At 49.6% G+C, this 25212-nt stretch overlaps 1 protein-coding gene across 1 annotated transcript; it reads left to right on the top strand.

The window, feature by feature from the left end:
• Nucleotides 1-451: 451 nt before the first annotated feature.
• LOC127566626 (signaling threshold-regulating transmembrane adapter 1-like) lies at nt 452-23480 on the top strand. Its single transcript, XM_052009129.1, has 7 exons — nt 452-1153; nt 12943-13059; nt 15317-15353; nt 16326-16387; nt 19012-19064; nt 21033-21374; nt 22857-23480. Exons 1-6 carry the CDS (start codon nt 1114-1116, stop codon nt 21339-21341), a joined length of 618 nt encoding a protein of 205 aa, XP_051865089.1. The 5' UTR covers nt 452-1113; the 3' UTR covers nt 21342-21374; nt 22857-23480.
• The last annotated feature ends 1732 nt before the right edge of the window (nt 23481-25212 follow it).

The raw sequence follows: 25212 nt of genomic DNA, 5'->3' as shown, positions 1-25212 counted from the left end.
TCACTGCCCGGCTGCGATAGGAGGAGTCTTGAGTCTTGAGTCTAGAACACCTTCCAGCCTCTTTAGCTTGCCATGTGCAAAGAAAACCAAGATTGTTTGCTAAAATTCAAATTCAACCAATGGTGGTTAAGCTTGATGCACTCACAGACTGTTGCAAAAAAGGCTTTAAATTCCGACCACCAGCTGTAAACAACTGTAGTTTCCTGTCACTAGCATTTTCCCCTAAATTGCAAATTACTCTCACTTATTCTCATCCAGATTAAGTACTCTTTTTGATATATTTTCCAATTTAACATCTCTTTTTGTTTAAGCCGTGTCTCAAACAAAAAATGTATTTTTCTATGTTCTTTTTCTGGGGAGGGTGGTGTGCGGTGAGGATTTGGGATCTGCGGGGGGCTGGTACAGGAAACGGCATGTCGTCTTTCTTCTTTGCCATATCCCTTGCGGTAAAGGCGAACAGTTCTAAACAAGGTAGACAAACTGAATCGCTCAGACTCGAGGCACAGGGGTGGTAACAGACGGAGAGGGACAGAAGTAGAGAGTGCAGGTTGCAGACAGCGTGAATCGCTCAGAGAGACCAAGACGCAGTTGCAACAACAGACAGGGACAACGGGTAGGGAGTGCAGGATACAGACAGTGTGAATCACTTAGAGAGAACAACAGACAGAGAGGAACAGGGGTACAGACACAGAAAGAGTGAGAGGAACACCGATATTAGAAGACACAGAAGGCAATTCAGGAGGGAGAGGCACTGGTAGATAGAAATATAGGGAAGGAGAGAGAGAGAGAGAGAGAGAGAGAGAGAGTTTGCATTGTACAGTTAGAGTGATAGGAATAATACAGAGAAATAGCCAGCAGACACATTCCTGAGTGCTATATTCGGGAAAATTAGGTGGCATTCTAAAAGGGGAGCAAGGTTAGCCCAGCGCTCCTGCAGGCAAAGCAGAAGGAAAGGGCTACATCGACACTGAGATGGAGGCCACCCCTGTGAAATGGTAATCAGGACGAGTTGCCCGTTTCCTAGTGGAGCCAATCTTAAATCAGGAAACCTCCTCAGAGGAAAGAGGACTCCGTCGTCTGCTTGGAAAAGGACAAAGACTGGGGGAGAAAGGCATGAGCATGGCGGGTAGTAACCAGACCCAGGACTGCTACGGTAAGAGAAGAGATGAAATCTGTCTTTGAAAGAGAGTCATAGAGTTATTACAGCATGGAACTCATCCATGCTGACCAAGGTGTCTTCCTGAGCTAGTCCCATTTGCCCACATTTGATTCATATCCCTGTAAACTTAAAGTGTCTTTTAAACTTTATAATTGTAGCCGCCTCTACCACTTCCTCTGGCAGCTTGTTCCATCTACCCACCACCCTCTGTGTGGAAAAATCTACCCCTCAAATCTTTGCCTCTCACCTTAAACCTGTGCCTTCTAGTTTTAGACTCCCCTACCTTGGCGAATAATACTGTGACCATCCACTAAATCTCTACCCCTTGTGATTTTCTTGCTGTGATAAGACTATTGAATGGTCCCCTGGTTCAATCAGATGGACTCTTGACCTCACAATCTACCTCGTTATGTCCTTGCACCTTATTGTCTGCCTGCACTGCACTTTCTCTGTAGCTGTTACACTTTATTCTGCATTCTGTTATTGTTTTACCTTGTGCTACCTCAATGCACTGTTGTAATGAATTGATCTGTATGAACGGTACGCAAGTCAAGTTTTTTACTGTACCTCGGTACATGTGACAGTAATAAACAGTTTACCAATTTATAAGCTCTGACAGCTCATCCCCTCAGTCTCCTTCGCTCCAGGGAAAACAGCCCCAACCTATCCAGTCTCTCCTCATAATGCAAATCCTCCAGTCATGGCAACATCTTTGTGAAGGGAGGGGAAGATGCTAATCGGTTTGGGAGATGCTGTGAGCACCTTCTTGGCCTGTTTTTTCTGTTAAATCGTTTTTCAGGATGTGGGCTTCACTGGCAAGGCTTGGATTTATTGCCAGGATTTGTTGCTACCCTTCATTCCCCCCTGCCACACCCCCTCTGCGCCCCCCCCACCCGATATCTTGGTAGTTTCAGATCATGTCGGAAGACATGTTGAGGCTCAACCACATGGGGTGGGTCTGGAATCACATACAGACCAGAACTGGTAAGGAAGACAGAGTTCCCCAGGTGATTATTTTATGACAGTAGAAATGGTTAACTAATTTTTTTTATTCTAATTCCGAATGATTAACCTTCTAGGATAGGACAGCTTCTAAGTTGGTAAATTAGTTTATAATTGTCACATGCACTGAGGTACAGAGAAAAACGTTGTTTTGCATGCCATCCATGCAGATATAATTTCATTACAACAGTGCATTGAGGGAAAGCAATACAGAATGCAGAATAAAGTGTCACAGTTACAGAGAAAGTGCAGTGCAGGCAGACAATAAGGTGCATGGCCTTGACGAGGTAGACTGTGAGGTCAAGAGTCCTTCTTATTCTACTAGGGCACTGTTTGGTCGTCTTATAACAGCGGGATAGAACTGTTCTTGAGCCTGGTGGTACATGCTTTCAGGCTTTTGTATCTTCTGCCCGATGGGAGGGGGGGGAGAAGAGAGAATGTCCAGGATGGATGGGGTCCCCTTACGATCTGTCCAGACGGCAGGCAGACAAAATTTTTCACTGTAGCTAGGTACATGTGACAATAATAAACCAATTACCGATTACCGTGCTTGTGTGGCTCCCAACAATGGAGTGATCTGCACCCACACTGTCTCACCACTTTGCCTTGACATTGAGCCCTGTCAGCCTTGGTGGCGGGTTGTGTGAGAGGTAATCACCATGACTGGATACTCAACTGCTCCAGCCACAGGAATACTGCGGTCAGAGGCTGAGTACCCTGTGGCGAGCACCTGCCCTCTTGGCACCTTCTCCACTGTCAGGAGAGTGTTAGATGCCTTAGGCAAAGCAGCCCACCATCTATCGGTGTATGCCACCCATAACACATGCTCCATGGTGGTGCTTCAGGGGTTAAGAAGCAGGATTAGTAACCTGGAGATGAGTTCAAATCCCACCAAGGCAGCTGTGAAATTAAAATTGGTTTGGCTTATTATTGTTGTCAGATGTACTGAGGTACAGTGAAAAACTTTGTTTTACATGCCATCCATACAGATCATTTCATCACATCAGTGCATTGAGGTAGTACAAGGGAAAAGCAATAACAGAATGCAGAATAAAGTGTAACAGTTACGGAGAAAGTACAGTGTAGGCAGACAATAAGGTGCAAGGCCATGACACGGTTGTGAGGTTAAGACTCCATTTTATCGTACAAGGGGACCATTCAGTGGTCTTTTAACGGCAGGATTAAAACTGCTCTGCCCGAGACCACAATAAACTGCAGAGTTGTGGACACAGCTCAGCACATACGGAAACCAGCCTCCCCTCCACGGACTCTCTGCACTTCTCGCTGCCTTGGTAAAGCAGCCAGCATGACCAAATGATCAAAGACCCCATCCATCCTGGACATTCTCTCTTCTCTCCCCCCCCCCCATCGGGCAGAAGATACAAAAGCCTGAAAGCACGTACCACCAGGCTATCCCACTGTTATAAGACTACCAAACAGTGCCCTAGTAGAATAAGATGGACTCTTGACCTCACAGTCTACCTCGTCAAGGCCTTGCACCTTATTGTCTGTCTGCACTGCACTTTCTCTGTAACTGTGACACTTTATTCTGCATTCTGTATTGCTTTCCCTCAATGCACTGTTGTAATGAAATTATATCTGCATGGATGGCATGCAAAACAACGTTTTTCTCTGTACCTCAGTGCATGTAACTGTGACACTTTATTCTGCATTCTGTTAGAGCTTTTCCTTTGTACTACCTCGATGTACTATGTAATGAATTGATCTGTATGGTAAGATAAGGTAAGATATCTTTATTAGTCACATGTACATGGAAACACACAGTGAAATGCATCTTTTGCGTAAAGTGTTCTGGGGGCAGCCCACAAGTGTCGCCACACTTCCGGCGCCAATATAGCATGTCCACAACTTCCTAATCCGTACGTCTTTGGAATGTGGGAGGAAACCGGAGCACCCGGAGGAAACCCATGCAGATACGGGGAGAACATACAAACTCCCTACAGACAGCGGCCGGAACTGAACCCGGGCCGCAGGCTCTGCAACAGTGTACCGTGAACCGTGGACGGTCTGCAAGGCAAGTTTTTCACTGTACCTTGGTACATGTGACAATGTTAAACCATTTACCAACTTGTTATTGCTTTTCCCTTGGACTGCCTCAATGCACTGATGTGATGAAATGATCTGTATGGATGGCATGCAAAACAAAGCTTTTCACTGTACCTCGGTACGTGTGAATAATAAAACAATTGCCAAATGTGCTGGTGGCCTGTGTTCTCACGATAAGCTCCTGCCTGACTTCAGGCTGTGGCCCTGTGGATATGTCACGTCCTCTCTCCTTGGCTGGCCTTGAGGTCTGGGAGGGGGGAAGTTGGAGGGAAGGAGGCTTTATTCCAAGCTGCTGAGCAGCCAGCGGTCATTCCACAATAAAACCTGGATATGCTCAGCAGGTCAGGCAGTGTCTGTGGAGAGGGAAAGAGAGCCAACGTTTCAGATCAGCCATTTTGGTGTTGCAAAGGAGAGAGAGTGAGGGAGAGGGCAGGCAGGACTGTGACTGAACCTGTCACGTTAATTCCCCATCCTACCCCCCACTCTCACCACTCTGGCTTCCTACACTCCCACCATAGAGGGCATAGTTTTCGGGTGAGAGGTAGGACATTTAGTGGGGAACTTGGGGTGGGTTTTTTACACGGAGGGACGAGCAGCCAGAGGAGGAGGTGGGAATCGGGTACAGTTACTGCATTTGAGACAGGCAGACAATTAAATGGGCAAAGCATAGGAGGGTATGGTTCAAGCTTGGATTGTTTTCTCTGAAGGGTCGGAGGCTGAGGGGCAAGCTGATGGAAGTATATAAAATTATGAGAGGCATAGAGAGGGTAGATCGAGTTCTTTTTCTTAGGGTGGAAATGTCAAATACTAGAGGGCTTGGTTTAAGGTGAGGGGGGGAAAGTTTAAAGGACACACGTGGGTCAAGTTTTTCCACAGAGAGTGGTGGGTAGCTGGAGCGGGAAGTAGTGAAAGCAGATTGGAATTGGTTTATTATTGTCACATGTACTGAGGTACAGTGAAAAACTTGTCTTGCATACCGATCGTACAGATCAATTCATTGCACAGTGCATCGAGGTAGGACAAAGTAAAGCAATACAGAATGCAGAATAAAGTGTAACAGCTACAGAGAAAGTGCAGTGCAGGTAGACAATAAGGTGCAAGGTCATAACGAGGTAGATTGTGAGGTCAAGAGTCCATCTGATCGTACTAGGGGACCGTTCAATAATCTTATCACAGCGGGATAGAAACTGTCCTTGAGCCTGGTGGTACGTGCTTTCAGGCTTTTGTATCTTCTGCTCGATGGGAGGAGGGAGAAGAGAGAATGTTTGGGGTGGGTGGGGTCTTTGATTATACTGGCTGCTTTACTGAGGCAGCAAGAAGTATAGACAGAGTCCATGGAGGGGAGGCTAGTTTCCGTGATGTGCTGAGCTGTGTCCACAACTCTCTGCATTTTCTTATGGTCTCAGGCAGAGCAGTTGCCGTACCAAGCTGTGATGTATCTGGATAGGATGCTTTCTGTGGTGCTTTGATAAAAATTGTTGAGGGCCAATGCGGACATGCCGAATTTCTTTAGCCTCCTGAGGAATTAGAGGCGCTGGTGAGCTTTCTTGGCCGTGGCATCTACGTGATTTGACCAGGACAGGCTATTGGTGATGTTCGCTCCAAGGAATTTGAAGCTCTCAACCCTCTCGACTTCAGCACTGTTGAACAGGAGCATGTACACCGACCGTCCCCCCACCTTCCTGAAGTCAGTGACCAGCTCATTTGTTTTGCTGACATTGAGGGAAAGGTTGTTATCATGACACCATGTTACTAAGCTCTCTATCTCCTTCCTGTACTCTGACTCGTCATTATTTGAGATACAGCCCACTACAGTGGTGTCATCTGCAAACTTGTAGGTGAGAGTTAGAGATATGATAACAGTGTTTAAGAGTCATGTACAGACAGGGGATGGAGCAATATAGATCATGTGCAGGCAGATGTGCAGTTTAAATTGGCATCATGGTCGGCACAAATATTGTGGGCTGAAGGGCCTCTTCCCATGCTGTACGGTTCTATGTTCTAATGCTGGCAAATGGAATTAGTGTGGACAGGCAAGTAGATTGGCATGGACATGTTGGGCCAAAGGGCTCATTTCTGTGCTGTACAACTCTATGACGGTTCCAACAAAACTCAACATAAACAGGAGGACCAGCATGGCCACCTCAGCTTCCAACTAGGCACCCTCGGGGTTCAATTGTGTGTTCAGCAATTTCAGATAACCAGCCGTTCCAGTTTATCTCAGAGCTGGACATTTCTGGTGTGGGAGCAGGCATCGTTGATGGGTCAGCCAGTGTCTGTGGGGAGGGAGCAGGATGAGCACTTCAGGTCGATTACCTCTCTCAGCAAATGCTACCAGGCTTGCTGAATGTTTTCACCATTTTCTGTTTATGTGTCAGATCTCTGTCCCTGGCCAGTTCTGATATAACGCAGTTTGTCTCCTTTCTGTCTCTCCACACCCCTCTCCTCGTCCTCCTCTCTCTTCCTTCTCTCTCATTTCCTTTTTCTCTCTCGCCCTCTCTTTCTGCTCTCTCTCTCTGCGCCCTCATTCTCTCCTCTCTCCTTGTCCTCTCCTCTCTCACTCTCCTCTTCTTGCCCTCTCTCTTTCCTCTCTCCCTCATCTCTCTCTCCCTCCTCTCTTCTCTCTCATTCTCCTCCTCTCTCTCTCTCATCCTCTCCTCTCACTCACTCTCTCTCCTCTCCTCTCTCCCTCCCTCTCCTCTCTCTCTCCCTCTCTCTCTCCTCTCCTCTCTCTCCCTCCCTCTCCTCTCTCTCCTCTCCTCTCTCTCCCCTCCCTCTCCCTCTCTCTCTCCTCTCCTCCTCTCTCTCCCTCTCTCTCTCTCTCTCTCCTCCCAGCTCCCCCCACCCACAGATGCTGCTACAGCATGAACCTTTAGTTCAGATTTCAAGCAACTGCTGTGTTCTGGGTCCCACCTTTCCAGCACGTTTTCTCCCCCCCCCTCTCTTTCTCTGTTCACACCTCCTTCAGAACCCTCCTCAGCTAACACCAACTGATGTTACCCTGTCTCTCCTGGACTCCAACCTATCACAGACATTCCCATTCCCTCTAACTCCTCCCCCTTCCCTTAAAGGGATGCTTGTTTTCCAAATGTTCCCAGTTCCAATGGGAACATTAACTCTTGTGAGCAGTTCTGGTCGCCCCATTACAGGAAGGATGTGGAGGCTTTGGAGAGGGTGCAGAAGAGGTTCACCAGGATGCTGTCTGGATTAGAGGGCATGAGCTACAGGGAGAGGTTGGGCAAACTTGGGTTGTTTTCTCTGGAGCAGGGAAGGCTGAGAGGAGACCTGATAGAGGTTTATAAAAATTATGAGCTTAGATAAGGTAGACAGTCAGAGTTTTTTCCCAGGATAGAAATATACAGTACTAGAGGACGTGCATTTAGGGTGAGAGGGGGAAAGTTTAAAGGAGATGTGTGGGGCAAGCTTTTTACACAGAAAGTGGTGGGTGCCTGAAACGGTGCCTGGGGAGGTGGTGGAGGCAGATACGACAGTGGTGTTCAAGAGGCTGTTTGACAGACACGAATATGCAGGGAATGGATGGATCTGGATCATGTGCAGGCAGAAGGGATTTAGTTTAATTCAGCATTATGTTCTGTGCAGACATCGTGGGCCAAAGGGCCTGTTCCTGTACTGTACTGTTCTCCGTTCTATTACTCCCACACAGATGCTGCCTGACCTGCTGAGTATTTGTGGCATTTCCTGCTTTTATTTCAGATTTAGTGCACCTGCATTTTCTTTTTTTACTTTGCATTTCTGCAGCTGTCGCTCAACACAAGACCGATTGGCGTTGAGTGGGCAGACTGTTCCCAGAGAAGGCAAACAAAGGTGACATTGCAGTAACACAGAGTGGGCGTCTTCCATTCTAAGTTTGCATGCTTCCGGATGATGCTTCAAGCATTGACGTTACTGAAGATTTAAGATTTTATTTACAGCGTGGTAACAGGCCCTTCCGGCCCAACAAGTCTACACCGCCCATTCTAAACCCAAATTAACCTACCCGTACGTCTTTGGAATGTGGGAGGAAACCGGAGCACGCGGAGGAAACCCATGCAGACATGGGAGAACGTACAAACTCCTTACAGACAGTGACGAGAATCGAACCCCGATCGCTGGCGCTGTAATAGCGTCGCACTAACTGCTATGCTACCGTGCCGATGTTTTGTTTTAACTGGAGCTACTATTTCAGTTACACTTGCTGGCAACTTAGAATAGTGCCTTGATAGAATTGTAAAGCACAGAAAGAGGCTCTTCGGCCCACCTTGTCCATACTAACTGTGAAGCGAAACACATTTGCCCACTTTGGGCCCGTATCCCTCTATGCCTTTCCTATCCATGTACCTGTCCAAGTGTCTTTTAGAACTTCAGCCCTTTGTCTCTTCTATCTTGCATCCTCTCAGCTTATTATATCTTCTCCCCCTCTCCCACCCACTACTTTCCCCCTCTCAACTGGACTCACCTATCTCCTGAACTCACCTCTCCCCTGCCTGCGCGTATTCCACCCCCTCCCCCCACCTTCTTATTCTGGCTTCTGCCCTCTTCCTTTCCTTTCCTGATGAAGGGTCTCAGCCCGAAAAGTCAACTGTTTATTTCCCTCCGTGGATGCTGCCTGACCTGCTGAGTTCATCCAGCACTTTCTATGTATTGCTCCAGATACATCCAGCATCTGCAGAATTTCTTAAGTCTCCATTGTATCACGAAAACCAGCCTCGCCTTCATGGACTCCGTCTGCACTTCCCGCTGCCTCGGCAGAGCAAACACCATAATCATAGACCCTTCCCAACCCGGACATTCTCTCTTCTCCCATCAGGCAAAAGCTTGAGAACATGTATCATCAAGCTCAAGGACAGCTTCTATCCCACTGTTATAAGACTCTTGAACAGAGCTCTTGTACGATGAAGATGGACTCTTGACCTCACAATCTACCTCGTCGTGGCCCTTGCGCCTTATTGTCTGCCTGCACTGCACTTTCCCTGTAACTGTAACGCTATATTCTGCATTCTGTGATTGCTTTTCCCTTGTACTGCTTTGATGTACTTAATGTTGTGAAGTGATCCTTCTGGATGGCATGCAGAACAAATGTTTTTCACTGTATCTCAGTACATGTGATGATAGTAAACTAATTACCACCTCTACCACTTCCTCTGGCAGCTCATTCCGTAAACCCACCACCCTCTGTGTAAAAAAAAATTTACCCTTTAGATCCTGCACCCTCACCTTAAACCTGCGCCCTCCAATTCTAGAATCCCCTGCCCTGCTCTGTCTATCCTATCTATGCCCCTCAGCATTTTATAAACCTCTGCAAGGTCACCCCTCAGCCTCCAGTGAGAACAAACCCAGCCGATCCAATCTCTCCTTATAACTGCAGCCCTCCATTCCAGGTAACATCCTGGTGAAAATCTTCTGGCGGCTCCTCAGGCAGCACAGTGGCACAGCTAGTCGAGCTGCTGCCTCACAGCTCCAGTGACCTAGGTTCGAACCCGACCTGCGCCGCTCTCTTGCACGTTCTCCACCGTGACCGTGTGGGTTTCCCCTGGGAGAGTCATAGAGTCATACAGCACAGAAGTAGGCCCTTCGGCCCACATGTCCATGCCAACCCACCCACACTAATCCCATTTGCCAGCACTTGGTCCATAGCTTTCTACGCTTTGGAAATTCAAGCATTCATGGGAAATAGGAGCAGGTGTAGGCCATCTGGCCCGTCGAGCCTGCTCCACCAATCAATAAGATCATGGCTGATCTGGCCGTGGACTCAGCTCCACCTTCCTGCCTTTTCCCCATAACCCTTAATTCCCCTACTATGCAAAAATCTATCCAACTGTGTCTTAAATATATTTAATGAGGTAGCCTCTACTGCTTCTCTGGCCAGAGGATTCCATAGATTCACTACTCTCTGGGGAAAAGCTGTTTCTCCTCATCTCCCTCCTAAATCTACTCCCCCGAATCCCCTAGTTCCAGCCTCACCGACCAGTGGAATCAACCTTCCTGCCTCTATCTTATCTATCCCTTTCATTATTTTATATGTTTCTATAAGATCCCCTCTCATTCTTCTGAATTCCAGCGAGTATAGACCCAGATGACTCAATCTCTCCTCATAGGCTAACCTTCTCATCTCTGGAATCAACCCGGTGAACCTCCTCTGCACCGTCTCTTTCCTCAAGTAAGGAGACCAGAACTGCACGCAGTGCCCCAGGTGCAGCCTCACCAGTACCCTGTACAGTTGCAGCATAATCTCCCTGCTCTTAAATTCACTCCCTCTAGCAATGAAGGCCATCTTCATCTAAGTACTTCTTAAACATTGTGAGAATCTCTGCCTCCACCACCCCCTCATGCAGTGTTCCAGATCCCAACCCCCCCCCCCCCCCCCCCCCCGCCCCACCACGGAAAAAAACGTTCCTCAGATCCTCTCTAACCACCTCACTCCTCACCTTAAAATATGCCCTCTAGATTTTGACGTCTGTATTACAGGAAAGGTTTCTCACTATCCACTCTACCTGGTGGGTTAATTGACCACTGTGAATTGCTGCTAATATATATGTGGGTGGTAGGATATGGGGGAGTTGTTGGGAATGTGGAGAGAATATACATAAATGGGATTAGTGTGGGATTAGTAGAAAATAGCTGGTGTTTGCGGATGACATTGAAGTAGGTGGTGTTGTGGATAGTGCAGGAGGTTATGAAAAATTACAGAGGGATCTTGATCAGCCAGTTATGTGGCAAATGGTTTTCAATCCAGATAAATGTGAGGTATCTCATTTTGGGAGATCAAACCAAGGTAGGACTTGTACAGTGAATGATAGGGCCCTGGGGAGTGTTGTGGAACAGAGGGACCTTGGAGTGCAAGTGCATAGTTCACTGAACATGGCATCACAGGTAGACAGGGTGGTGAAGAAGGCGTTTGGCGCGCTGGCCTTCATCGGTCAGGGCACTGAGTACAGGAGTCGGGAAGTTATGTTGCAGTTTTATAAGACGTTGGTGAGGCTGCACTTGGAGTACTGTGTACAGTTTTGGTCACCCTGTTATAGGAAAGATGTTATTAAACTAGTAGGAGTGCAGAAAAGATTTACCAGAATGTTGCTTGGACTTGGGGTTACAAGGAGAGGTTGTGTAGACTAGGACTTTATTCCCTGGAATGTAGGAGATTGAGGGGGTGACCTGATAGAGGTATATAAATTCATGAGGGACATAGACAGGGTGAAAGCACATAGGAGGGGGAGGGGCACTAAAAACAAGAGGGCATAGGTTTAAGATCAGAGGCAAGAGATTTAAAAGGGACATCAAAGGCAGCTTCTTCACGCAAAGGGTGGTGCGTATTTGGAAATGAGCTGCCAGAAATAACATTGAGGCGGGCACATTAGCAACATTTAAAAGCCATCTGGATAAGTACATGGATAGGAGAGGTGTAGAGAGTTCTGGGCCAAACGTGGGCAGATTCTCTGGGCAACACAGCATGGCTGAGTTAGGCTGAAGGGCCTGTTTCCGTGCTGTGTGACTCTATGCCTCTCTATGACAACTCTATCTATTGTATCATTTTAATGAGGGGTAATATTGATTTTATTGCTAACATTTTACCTTACTGGAAGTTCACAATGCATATTGTGTTACGACTGAGTTTGCATTAATACATAAACCAAATTTAACGAACAGGCAATCCTTTCTGTTGTAGCTGTTCGAAAGAGCTACCCCTTCCATGGCCAGCAAACTACTCCTCCAAATGCCTCTCCTAGTCCCTACGTCAAGGTAACACGTCTCCCTGATTCCCCTCTACTGCTTCCTGTCGTTAAATCTGTGCTACCTGATGCCAGAAGAAACAGTCCCTGTCAAACCGCTCCATTGCCTCCCCCCTCAACACTAGCAGTGGTGTATGAATGAGATCAGGTGGGAGCTTCCTAACCAGCTGAAGTGATAGAGAACAGCGTGAAAAGTAAGTACAGAGTTGTAATGACTGCAGCAAAAGGTACGGGGGAACTGCACAACTGTGGAATGGCTGAATAAGGACATCCTCCACCTCTGAGTTGATTGATTGTGGACTTCAGGAAGGGGAAGTCGGGAGAGCACACACCAGTCCTCAGTGAGGGGTCAGCAGTGGAATGGGTGAGCTGCTTCACATTCCTGGGTGTCAACATCTCAGAAGATCTATCCTGGGCCCAACACATTGATGCAATCATGAAGGAGGCACGCCAGCAGATCTACTTCGTTAGGAGTTTGAGGACATTCGGTCTGTCACCAAAGACTCTTGCAAATTTCTATCGATATCCGGTGGAGAGCATTCCGATTGGTTGCATCACCGCCTGGTACGGAGGCTCCAATGCACAGGATCGCAAGGAGCTGCAGGAGGTTGTAGACTCAGCCAGCTCTATCATGGGCACAACCCTCCCCACCATCGAGGACATCTTCAAGAGGTGGTGCCTCAAGAAGGCAGCATCCATCACTAAGGACCCTCACCACCCAGGACATGCCCTCTTCTCATTACTACCATCGGGGAGGAGGTACAGGAGCTTGAAGACCCACACTCAACGATTCAGGAACAGCTTCTTCCCCTCTGCCATCAGATTTCTGAAAGGTTCATGAACCCATGAACACCACCTCGTTATTCCTTTTTTTTGTACCATTTATTTTTGTAATTTATGGTAATTTTATGTCTTTGTACTGTACTGCTGCCACAAAATAACAAATTTCATGACATATAATTCTGATTCTGATTCGGTCTGTTTCAGGACTTCAGGACCTGTGCTGCAGCTACCTCATGTGGGTTATCTGTGGAGTCACTGTGGTTCTGCTACTGGTCTCGCTCTCCTGCAACATTGTCTGCTACGCACAGAGTTACAGACGGGGTAAGTGCACTTGGCACAGAGTGCAAGCCTGTCGGGAATGGACACACCTCGAAAGAGGAGAGGGCAGAAGCTTCGTGGGAGGTTCTATAAGGATGATTGGGACAGAGCTTCCCAATAAATTCTAGGTATTCAGCGAGAGAGATATAGCCAATGGAGTTTGTGCAAACCCATTTCCTCTAATCCCATTTTATTCTTCCCACATTCCCATCAATTTCCCACCCCCCCCAACCCCCAGATTCTACCCCTCACCCACAAACTAGGAGGCCATTTACCAGCGGCTGACTAACCCACCAGCTCCGCACATCTTCGGGTTGCAGAAAACCACGGGGAAAACATGCAGAGAGCTCCCAGAGGTCGGGATCGAACTGGGGCCTCCAGCACTGTGAGGCACCCTGGGCGCCTGCCCGCTGCTTATCTAGAGCCCTGACAGAGGAGGTCGCGGGCAGACTGCTCGGTATCGGCACTGGCAGTACTGTCGGAGTCCCCTTCCAAGCTTAAACCCACGTGGAAATAGGCTTTGAAGCTGGCCGCATGTATTTGGAGAGCTCCCAGGAATGGGGGGAGGGTTTAAATCTGCCCCCGCACTGCCTTGGCTTTGCCACTCTTGCCTTCATAGGTTCAAACCCAGATGGAGCGAGACATCGGCTCCTGATACATCAAGCTGCATTGGCAGCTGTGAAATGGACTTGCACAGCACAGAACCGTCAGGTCCATGCCGACCTTTTTGCCCATTTACACTAACCCCACGTCTCTGCATTATGTCTGTATCCCTCCATGCCCTGCTTATGTAAGTGTCTGTCTAAGTGCCTCTTAAACGTACTGATTGTATCTGATATCACCACCTCCTCTGGCAGCACCTTCCAGATATCAACCACTCTCTGCGTAAAAAACTTACCTCTCAGATCCCCTGTAAACCTCCTTCCTCACAACTTGAACTTATACCCTCCTGTTTTCATTGTGTATGGATTGGGTGACTGTTGTGTGGGATCTTGCCATGTACACAGGGGAGGAGCTTGCCAGGCACAACCTCGTGGGCCGAGTGGCCTGTCCAGTGCTGCACTGTTGTATGTTCCATATCTTCTATCCACTGGAGTCAGGAACAGTGAGAGTGGAGACACAAGACACAGGGGGAGAGTGGACTTAGTTGAAACATATGAAATCCCGACAAAGTGGATGTTAAGATGTTTCCTCGTGTGGGAGAATCTAGAACCATGGGTCAGTGTATACAAATAAAGGGGTCAGCCACTTAAGACTGAAATGAGGCAAAATTCTTTCCGGTGAGTCTTTAGAATTCACTTCCTTAAAGACTGGTGCAGGAGAGGTTCACCAGGACATTGCCTGGATTGGAGAGTATGAGCTATAAAGAAAGGTTGGACAAACTTGGGTTGTTTTCTCTGGAGCGTCAAGAGGCTGAAGGGAGACCTGATAGAAGTTTATTAAATTATGAGAGGCAGAGATAGGGTAGACAGTCAGTGTCTTTCTCCCAATACAAAGAGGGAAGAGGTTTAAGGTGAGAAGGGGAACGTTTAAAGGAGATTTATGAGGCACGTTTTCGTGCTCAGAGAGTGGTGGGTGGCTGGAACGGGTTGCCGGGGGCGGTGGTGGAAGCAGATACAATAGCAACATTTAAGAGGCACTCGAACAAGCAGGGGGTGGAGGGATAGGGACGATGTGCAGGCAGATGGGATTAGTTAGATTGACATCATGGTCAGCACAGATGTGGTGGGCTGAGGGGCCTGTTCCTGTGCAGAGTTTTTGAATATCTTAAGGCAGAGGGAGAAGGATTCTATATAAGTGAGGGGTGAAAGATTACTGGGGGAGGGCAGGAAAGTGGAGTTCAGGTTACAGATACATTGGACGTGATCTCAATGGATAGAGAGCGGGCTTGATGGGCCAAATGGCCTCCTCCTGTTCCTGACTGGTGGGCTCGCGTGCAGTAATATACAGGAGGCACGGGAGCCTGAAGACCCACACCTCAAGGTTCAGCAACAGCTTCTTCTCCACTGCCGTCAGGTTCTTGAACCCACCTGAAAAACCCGAACACTGCCTTGGACACTATTTCATTTTGTCTCTCTCTCAACTTGCCCTGGCGTCGTGTTAGTGTCACCAGTTCATTTTGTTGTGTAAGATACGTATAATTTAAGTTTATGTTAACGTGTTTGTAACATACTGAGCTACTGCTGCAAAAAACTAATTTTCATGGCACTTATACCCTGGGTATGTATGCCCATGACAATAAACTTGAACTTTTTTCCAGGTAACCCGAGCAAGTTCCTTCCTAACTTCCGGAGAAGGTAAAATCTAGATTTTGTAAGCGAACAGTATTTACATATCAATTTACACCATCAGAAATGCTTCATGCTTGACTAGCTTCCGGGTCCTTTCTTAAGAACTTGGGCGTATATAATATAGAATTTCTCACACACAAAATTCAGTCTTTGAGAAAGAATACTAAATAACACACAATTCCACTTCTATCACCCAATGAAATAACCCCTGGTGTTTCAAACGAGTGATATCAGTTAGGACTAGACATGCAGCCAGGTGGCCAAGACTGTGGATAGAGAGGTGGGTATTAAGGATCATCTTGGAGGTGGAGAGGTTTAGGAATTCCAGGAGCTCAGGAAGCTGATGGTGTGGTTGGCGATGATAGGGGCCGGAGGGGGTTACAGAGATAGGGAGGGGCGTAGGGGCCAGAGGGGGTCACAGAGATAAGGTGTCAGAGGGAGTTAGAGAGAGGGAGGGGTGTAGGGGCTGAAGGGAGTTATGGAGATAGCGAGGGGTGTAGTGGCTGGAGGGGGTTACAGAGACAGGGAGGTGTGTAGGGGCCAGAGGGGGAGTTACACAGATGGGGAGGGGTGCTGGGGCCAGAGTGGGTCACAGATGCAGGGAGGGGTGGCTGGGCCAGAGGGGGTTACAGAGACAGGGAGGGGTGTCTGGGCCAGAGGGGGTTACAGAGACAGGGTGTAGGGGCCGGAGGGGTTTACGCAAAGACATGGAGGTGTGTCTGGGCCGGAGGGGGTCACCAAGACAACACAGAGGGAGTGTGGATTAACCTTGAGAGACCCAAAGGCGCCCATCTCTCATTCCACACTGCCCTCGCTTCTGATATCTTTGATAGACTGGTCTCCTGGTTGGGTTGAGCCTCTGCTGGATGGATCATACAAGGACTGTGGGGGAGATTTAATGTGGGAGTTGAGTCTGTGTTTGATCAGTCCTTGACTCCATCCTGCTCAGCCACTCGATGTTCTTGTTAACTGTTTCAGCTTCAAGTCCGAAGAAGTTGAGGACAATCCTGTATATGGGAACATCAACTACCTTTACACAGGTAAGCAGCTCTATAACACCCAGCAATATTCACATGGAGTTTCTTCTGTGACATCGACAACGCAGTGCCCACACTGCACGCCCTCCTCTCTCCCAGCACGAGACTGCAGATCCCCAGAGCAAAGCCCAGAACTCGCTGTCACATGGGCACAGTCGAGGAATTTAATTAGCCCATTGTTTGACGATCTAATCAGGCACAAAATTAACTCTCACGGACTTCAGTCTCGCTGCTTTCATCTTTTACCACTGATGTACTCACAGTGCCTGCACTGCACCGCACTTTGTTTTTCATGCTGCTTCAGTGGATTTGGGGTTTCCTGGCCTGCCTTTTATTCCTTTCTCACTGTAGCTGCCCCAAGAGCATTGAGTGTCAACTGAATCATAGAAACATAGAAAACCTACAGCACAATTCAGGCCCTTTGGCCCACAAACCTGTGCCGAACATGTCCCTACCTTAGAAATTACTAGGCTTACCCATAGCCCTCTATTTTTCTAAGCTCCATGTACCTATCCAACAGTCTCTTCAAAGACCCTATCGTATCTGCCTCCATCGCCGTTGCCGGCAGCCCATTCCACGCACTCACCACTCTCTCAGTAAAAAACTTACCCCTGATATCTCCTCTGTACCCACTCCCCAGCACCTTAAACCTGTGTCCTCTTGTGGCCACCATTTCAGCCCTGGGAAAAAGCCTCTGACTATCCACACGATCAATGCCTCTCATCATCTTATACACCTCTATCAGGTCCCCCCTCATCCTCCGTCGCTCCAAGGAGAAAAGGCCAAGTTCCCTCAACCTGTTTTCATAAGACATGCTCTCCAATCCAGGCAGCATCCTTGCAAATCTCCTCTGCACCCTTTTTATGGCTTCCACATCCTTCCTGTAGTGAGGTGACCAGAACTGAGCACAGTACTCCCAAGTGGGGTCTGACCAGGGTCCTATACAGCTGCAGCATTACCTCCCAGCTCCTAAATTCAATTCCACGATTGATGAAGGACAATACACCGTATGCCTTCCTAACCACAGTCAACCTGTGCAGCTACTTTGAGCGTCCTATGGACTCGGACCCCAAGATCCCTCTGATCATCCATCATTACTCTCCAGCTATTCGTGTCAGCTTCCTCATCCATCCAGACTGGTACCCTACAGAGCCAGAGGAGATCCAGCACAGAAACAGCCCCTTCATCCCATTGAGTCCCTGCCGACCATCAACCACCCACTTATACTCGTCCCATTTTATACCCTCCCCACATTCCCATCAACTCCCCCCAGATTCTACCCCTCACCTGCACACCAGAAGTAATTTATAGTGGACAGTTAACCCACTGACCCGCACATCACTGGGACGTGGGAGGAAACCAGAGCACCCACATAGTCGTACAGCACGGAAATAGACCCTTCGGCCCAACGGCTCCATGCCGACCACAATCCCCATCTTAGCTAGACCTATTTGCTCGCATTTGGCCCATATCCCTCTAAACCTCTCCTATCCATGTACTCATCTTAGTGTCTTTTAAATGTTGTTATTGTATCTGCCTCAACCACTTCCTCTTGCAGCTTGTTCCACATACAGACCACCCTCTGTGTGAAAAGGTTGCCTGTCAGGTCCCTTATAAATCTCTCCCCTCTCACCTTAAACCCATGCCCTCCAGATTTAGACTTCTCTACCCTGGTAAAAAGACTGTGCACATTCACCCTATCTGTGCCCCTCATGATTTTATACACCTCTATAAGGTCACCCCTCAGTCTCCTGCACTTCAAGGAATAAAGTCCCAGCCTGCCCAACCTCTCCCTGTAACTCAGGCCCTCGAGTCCCGGCAACAGCCTTGTAAATCTTCTTTGCACTCCTTTCTGCTTAATGATGTCTTTCCTGTAACAGGGTGACCAAAACTGTACAAAATACTCCAGGTGCAGCCTCACCAATGTCTTGTACAACGGCGACGTAACATCCCAACTTCTGTACTCAGTGCCCTGCCTGATGAAGGCCAGCGTGCTAAACGCCTTTTTTTTAAATAATAAACGTTTATTCACTAAAAGCACTACAAAAGACAACCAGTGTCAATACACTACATCTAATACTGAAAAGAAGAAACTACGCAACGACATACTACAATAGAGAATGCAACCTAATACTAACGAAACACACACGCGACGCTACACCCGTCAACGCGACACGCGACACTTCAAATAAGAATCGCGTTCGTACCGTCCACGACACACGCGATCCCCTGAGGGGCCCACCGAGCGCGGAACTCGGCTAGGGTGCCCGCGGAAACCGCGTGCTCCCTCTCTAAACGCACCCGCGTGCGCATGTAAGCGCAGAAGACGGGCAGGCAGGCCGACCTGCCGGTACCCTCGGCCGCCCGCCGCTGCGCTAAACGCCTTCTTCACCACCCTGTCTACCTGTGACTTTCAGAGAATCATGTGCTATATCACAGGGAGAACATACAAACTCCACGCACACACAGACAATGCCGGAGGTCGGGATCAGACCCAGGTCTCTTGCGCTGTGAGACAGCGGCTCTACCAACAGCACCACTGTTTTTAAGATTACTTTTCCAACAATTTGTTTGAAATATTCACAGTGCTGGAAGCACTCATTATCATTGACGCATTCTCTCTGCAGGGATGGAGAGAGGGAGTATTCCACGGTCACTGGAAAATGAGAGGGAACGCAAGGTTGGTTTAATGTCGGTTTAAGAATTAAACTTTCAGGTTTAGGATGCTTGTGATGTGTTTTTCAGTCTCTGGGTCACAACAGCAGATGTCTTTCCCCCGACAGGGTGGCTCTCTCTCTCAGTCCTGCCACTCTATTAGTGTGGTGCTCCCTGCTTACTGCACCTCCCACAGTGCAGCGCTACGTCCTCACCGCCCCTTTTTTTAAATTTAAACGTTTAACTAAAAGCTCTACAAAAAAAGGACAAGCAGTGTCAATACACTACATCTAAAACAGAAGAGAAGAAACAACTAAGCAACTACATCACTACAGTAAAATAATGCGAGCTAATACCCGCGAAACGCACAGGCAAAACTACACCCGCTAAAGCAACACGCAACACTTCAAATAAGAATTGCATTCATACTATCCATGATACACGCCATCCCCTGAGGGGCCCACCGAGCGCAGAACTCAACCAGGGTGCCCGCGGAGACCGTGTGCTCCCTCTCTAAGGATACCACGCGCGCACGTAAGCCCGGAAGACGGGGCAGGCAGGCGGACCGGCTGGAACCCTTGGCCGCCCGTCGCTGCGTCCTGTGGATGGCCACCTTGGCCAAGCCCAGCAGAAGACCCACCAGGTGATACCCCGCGCGACCCGCCCCATTCCGCTCCAGGTGACCGTAGGTCAGCAACGTCGGGCTGAAGTGCAGCCAGGGCTTGAGCAGCAGCCCCTTCAGATGCAAAGAGGGGCTGCAACCTCTCGCACTCCACGTACACGTGGTACACCGTCTCCTCCCGGCTGCAAAAGTGACAGACGGCTGGCCCTCACTGCCCCTCCCATAGTGCAGCACTCTCTCCTCACCACCCCTCCCACAGCGCAGCGCTCCCTCCTCACCGCCCCTCCAGCAGTGCAGCACTCCCTCCTCACCACCCCTCCCACAGGGCACACTCCCTCCTCACCATCTCTCTCACAACGTGTGCTCCCTCCTCACCGCCCCTCCCATGGCGTGGTCCTCCCTCAGCTCCCTGTATCCGGGGCAGGTTGAAGAAGACACTGGAGCTTCACCAGGAACCTGAACCCACTCCAGCCCACGGACATCACACCAGTGGCGACCCAATCCTGTTGCTGCCAGAGTCTCGCTCTCTGTCCCCTGAATGGAGAGGAACATTCTGCACCGCTCACGTTCTGCACGCGACGGTGCCAAAGGATGTCACAAATGACAAATTCTGCAGCATACCCATTCATACAGGAAGCTGGAGGTTTTCACTGCAAGTCCTCAGGCACACCACAGCATTTGCAAATTGCCCCCCTCCCCTTATCCCCCAATTGCAAGACAGCAGAAATCCCCAGGAGCCGTTCGTAGGCCAGACAATCAGATGGCCTTGTGTGCAATCATCTTGGTATTTTTCGGCAAGGGAACCAGGGGCTTTGCCTCCAGTAGTTTCAGGGTTGTGCAGGTGCTCCTTCCTTGCTCTCAAACCAGCACCACATCCTACTCCTACGTCAAGCTGTTATCTTTATTTGCTCGGTTTTAATGCAGAGAGCAGCAATGAAGGAAGGCAGCTCGTGATGGTCTTGTCATCATAACGCTTCTGAACCTGTGATTGATCTATCCCCTGTTCCAAAAGGAGGGTGAGAAGCTGACCTCCAAACTCGGGGGTCTTCCAGTGCCAACAGGGATCAAAGCCTGGTCTGTGTTGACAGTGAGAATTCACACAGAGTTTGGACTTTGTTGGGGGGGAAAGCATCCTTCCAGATAAGGTCAGGTTGGGATGATTGTCCTTGGCCATGGAGTGTGTGATGGGATGGTGTAGAGGGAGTTTCGCCCTGTGTCTGACTCCAGGAGTGTGTGATGGGATGGTGTAGAGGGAGTTTCGCCCTGTGTCTGACTCCGGGAGTGTGTGATGGCACGGGTAGAGGGAGTTTTAGACATCTGGGAGTGTCTCGAGGTTCAGTGTGTTATTTACCTGATCTTTCCTTTGCTCAGCGACAGATCTGCTACGCCAAACTCGAGCTCCCTGCGTCACGTGACCACAAGGGCCGGAAGCTGACCAAGACACAATACACCGACATCTTGAACATACTGACGAGCAACCACAAGAAGCAGACGGTGATGGAGGGGACCTTAGGGCCACGGAAGGATAGCTCCCAAAGCAACATCCTGTCTCCAACCTCGAACTGTGAACTCCTGGACCTCGGACCCTCTGACCTCTACGCTTCTGTGCGTCTGGGGAGGCGGGAGGACAAGGTCTGGGGGGAGGAGTATGTCAACAAAGAGAGCCTCAAAATCCAGTGAGGACGGACAGCGGAATTGGGAACCTGCACTCGGGTGTGTTACCATCACACAGCCTCTGAGGCAACCTTTGATAAGGATTAAATGGCTGAACTTTTGTTAAGGATTTATCGAACTGCCAAGTAGTTCACTCTATAAATCCTTATCAAAAGGTGATGAGTCAAATGTATACTCTTCAGCCAGTTAATTTATGTGGTGTTCTCCATGGTGTGTTAGTATTTACACGGGGTTTCCGGGAGTGTGTCAGTATTTACAGGGGGTGCCCGGGAGTGTGTCAGTATTTACTGGGGGTCCTCGGGAGTGTTTCAGTATTAACAGGGTCCCAGGAATGTGTCCACATTTACGGGAGGTCCCACAGAGTGTGTCAGTATTTACAGGGGGTCCTGGGGAGTGTGTCAGTATTTACAGTGGGTCCCCGGGGAGTGCGTCAGTATTTACAGTGGGTCCCCGGGGAGTGCGTCAGTATTTACAGTGGATTCCCAGGACTGTGTTAGTATTTACAGGGTGTCCCGGGGAGTGTGTCGGTATTTACAGGGGATTCCCGGGGAGTGTGTCAGTATTTACAGTGTGTCCTGAGACTATGTCAGTATTTACAGAGGGTCCTGGGACTATGTGGTATTTGCAGGGGGTCCTGGGGAGTGTGTCAGCATTTAAAGGATGTCCTGGGACTGTGTCAGTACTCACTGAGGGTCCCAGGACTATGCGGTATTTGCAGGGGATTCCTGGGAGTCTGTCAGCATTTACATTGAGTCCCCGGGAATGTATCACTAGATATGTTTATTAGTCACATGTACATCGAAACACACAGTGAAATGCATCTTTTGTGTAGAGTGTTCTGGGGGCAGCCCGCAAGTGTCGCCACACTTCCGGCGCCAACGTAGCACGCCCACAACTTCCTAACCCGTACGTCTTTGGAATGTGGGAGGAAACTGGAGCACCTGGAGGAAATCCACAAGACACGGGGAGAACGTATAAACAGGGGAGTCCTTAGTCAGTATACAGAGGGGAGTCATTTTTACAGCGGGTCCCAGGAGTGGCTCCATCATTAACTCCAGGCTTGCAGTGGTCCACAAGCCCGTCAGTGTGTTAGCGTGCCTGTGGTTGTTGGTCTCTGCCGCCACCTCCTGCCCAGGAAGAGGAATTGATCTCGGAACTCTCCACTTGTGGGAGAATGAAAAATCAGGGGAAATTCCAGAGAGACAATGTTTTTTTTCCACCCAGAGGTTTGTGAGTCTTTGGAACCTGCTTCCTCAAAGGACAGTGGGGAGCATCTTTGAATTATTTTTTAAGCGCGGGGGTGGAAGATTACTCTGGAGGAGACAGGAATGCAGAGGTATGGTTCCAATCAGATCAGCCATGACCTTGTTAAATGACGGAGCAGGTTCAAGGGGCCGAGTAGCCTCCTCCTGCTCCTAATTTGTGTGTTCCATGTTTTTGGACGCATGTACGGTTATATTCTCCGTCCACGATCTATGCCTGTTCCTCCCGCAAACAATTAACTCAGTTCTCTCTCCACAGGTGCTGCCTGAGCTGGCGAGTGTTTCCAACATCTTCTGTTCGATTTCCCCCACAGTGTGACGGATGATCCGCTTTCCTGATGTTGGTTCAGGGATAAGTGATGGTCATTAAGATCGCCAGGGAGAGCTCACCCCTGTTCACCTTCCAGGGGTGGGCAGATGATCTTCTGCATTGTACCCGAGAGAGGAGACGGAGCCAGAAATTAGGATGTGGCAGGACTGCCTCAACACCGTCCCTCCAATACTGCCGCTCTCCCTTATCTCCTCGCTTCCCGCTGTGTAGCTCTCCCTCACCGCCCCTCCCACAGTGAGGCACTCCCTCACCGCCCCTCCCACAGTGAGGCACTCCCTCACCGCCCCTCCCACAGAGGTACTCCCTCAGTACTGCCCCTCCCACAGTGTGATGCTCCCTCACCATCCCCCCCGCGGTATGGCCCACCCTCACCGCTCCTCCTGCAGTGTGGCGCTCCCTCACCATCCCCCCCGCGGTGTGGCGCTCCCTCACTGCCCCTCCCGCGGTGTGGTGCTCCCTCCTCACCGACCGCCACGGTGTGGCCCACCCTCAGTACCACCCCTCCCCCTCCTCCAGTGTGGCGCTTTCTCACTACTCCTCCCAGTGTGGCACTCCCTCCGTACTGCCCCCCCCCCCCCCCACAGTTTGGCACTCCCTCACTGCCCCTCCCTCAGTGCGGCGCAACCTCAGCACCGTCCCTCCCACATTGAGGTGCTCCATTGGTAACATCCTGCCATCGTGCACTCCCTCGGCACCACACAGGGAACACTGTCCAGACCCCTGAGCTGAAATCTATGACACTTGCCTTGAGGAATGCAACCCATTGTTAACATCCCAGTTAAGCTGCAGTCTCCCCCAACAGGAAAGAAAAGTGCTGGACTTTTACCGAGGCTTCTGCATGCTGCTGTTTGGAACCTCACCAGGTAACCAGTGCACTGCTCACTTGTCAGCCTGCACCCACAGTCTGATCACCAGATCTTCAATAAATTACTTTGCAGTCCAACGACTGGACTTTCCCCTGTAGCAACATCAAGGAAACAAGGCTTTTGCCCCTCATTCCCTGTTCTGTCTGTCACAGTGGTATGGCCTTCTGTGTCACCTGGGACCAAGACACATGGGCTTCAAAGTTTCCCATGAGAAGCATTTCAATCCCTTTCTGACGGTGACCTCTGCTGTTACTACTCTGTGCTGTTACTGCTCCGAGAAAGTGCAGAGGGAGCATTATTCTGCATCTGTTGCTGTTTTCACCTTTATACCCAGGCCCCCATTATGTGTTTCAAACTGTATCAAACTCATGCTATCTGTTCCCAGGAATAGTTGATGGGACGGTGTAGGGGGGAGCTTCACTCTGTGTCTGACCCCTGGCAGTGTGCGATGGGATGGTGCAGAGGGAGCTTCACCCTGTGTCTGACCCCGGGAGTGTGTGACGGGACAGTGCGGAGGGAGCTTCAGCCTGTGTCTGACCCTGGGAGTGTGTGACGGGACGGTGCAGAGGGAGCTTCACCCTGTGTCTGACCCTGGGAGTGTGTGATGGGACGGTGCGGAGGGAGCTTCAGCCTGTGTCTGACCCCGGGAGTGTGTGACGGGACGGTGCGGAGGGAGCTTCAGCCTGTGTCTGACCCCGGGAGTGTGTGATGGGACGGTGTGGAGGGAGCTTCACCCTGTGTCTGACCCCGGGAGTGTGCGATGGGACGATGTGGAGCTTCACCCTGTGTCTGACCCCGGGAGTGTGTGACGGGACGGTGCGGAGGGAGCTTCACTCTGTGTCTAAGGGACAGAACTTCACTCTATAATCTAGCTGGTGCTCTGGGGAGTGAAGGGACAGTGTGCTTCATCCAGGAACTGAGAAAGTATTGTGATCCCTCCCCTGACAATACAGTAAGTTCACACAAATGCTTAGTGGTTTCCCAGCCCCTCTGAGGCAATAGGTCAGGAGTGTGCTGGAATACTTGCCACTTACTGATATGAGTGTAACACTTGAGAAACAAAACACCATCCAGGACTAAGTAGCCCCTTGATTGGAACTCTGTACCCTGTCTGCTATGGGCCCCCCCGCCCATAAGATTCTCCCACAGCACCTCACACCAGTAAGGACAAGGGCAGTGGGCAGAGAGGAACACCACTCCCTGCAGGCTCTCCTCAGACTTGGAAATACATCACCATTCCTTCACTGAATCCTGGAACTTGCTCTCCACTGGTACTGTGGGAGCCCCTTCCCCACACGGACTGCAACGGTTTACCACCACCTCAATAATGATTAAGACTGAGCAATGAAGGCTGGCCTTTGGCCACGTTGCCACGTATAAACAAAAATGTAAACACGCATTGTATAAGCCAGGTTTTC

Source organism: Pristis pectinata, chromosome 43, assembly GCF_009764475.1.
Source record: "Pristis pectinata isolate sPriPec2 chromosome 43, sPriPec2.1.pri, whole genome shotgun sequence".
NCBI lineage: Eukaryota > Metazoa > Chordata > Chondrichthyes > Rhinopristiformes > Pristidae > Pristis > Pristis pectinata.
Note: the sequence above shows the minus strand (reverse complement) of the source record. Positions and strands in the feature narration are given on the sequence as shown.

What these genes read in the sequence shown, in the direction of transcription:
- LOC127566626 (XM_052009129.1), top strand. Translation starts at nt 1,114, where the DNA reads ATGAGCATGGCGGGTAGTAACCAGACCCAGGACTGCTACG. An exon ending in CGCACAGAGTTACAGACGGG is followed by an intron (nt 13,060 to 15,316) that starts GTAAGTGCACTT and finishes ACTTTTTTCCAG; the next exon opens with GTAACCCGAGCAAGTTCCTT. An exon ending in CTTCCTAACTTCCGGAGAAG is followed by an intron (nt 15,354 to 16,325) that starts GTAAAATCTAGA and finishes TAACTGTTTCAG; the next exon opens with CTTCAAGTCCGAAGAAGTTG.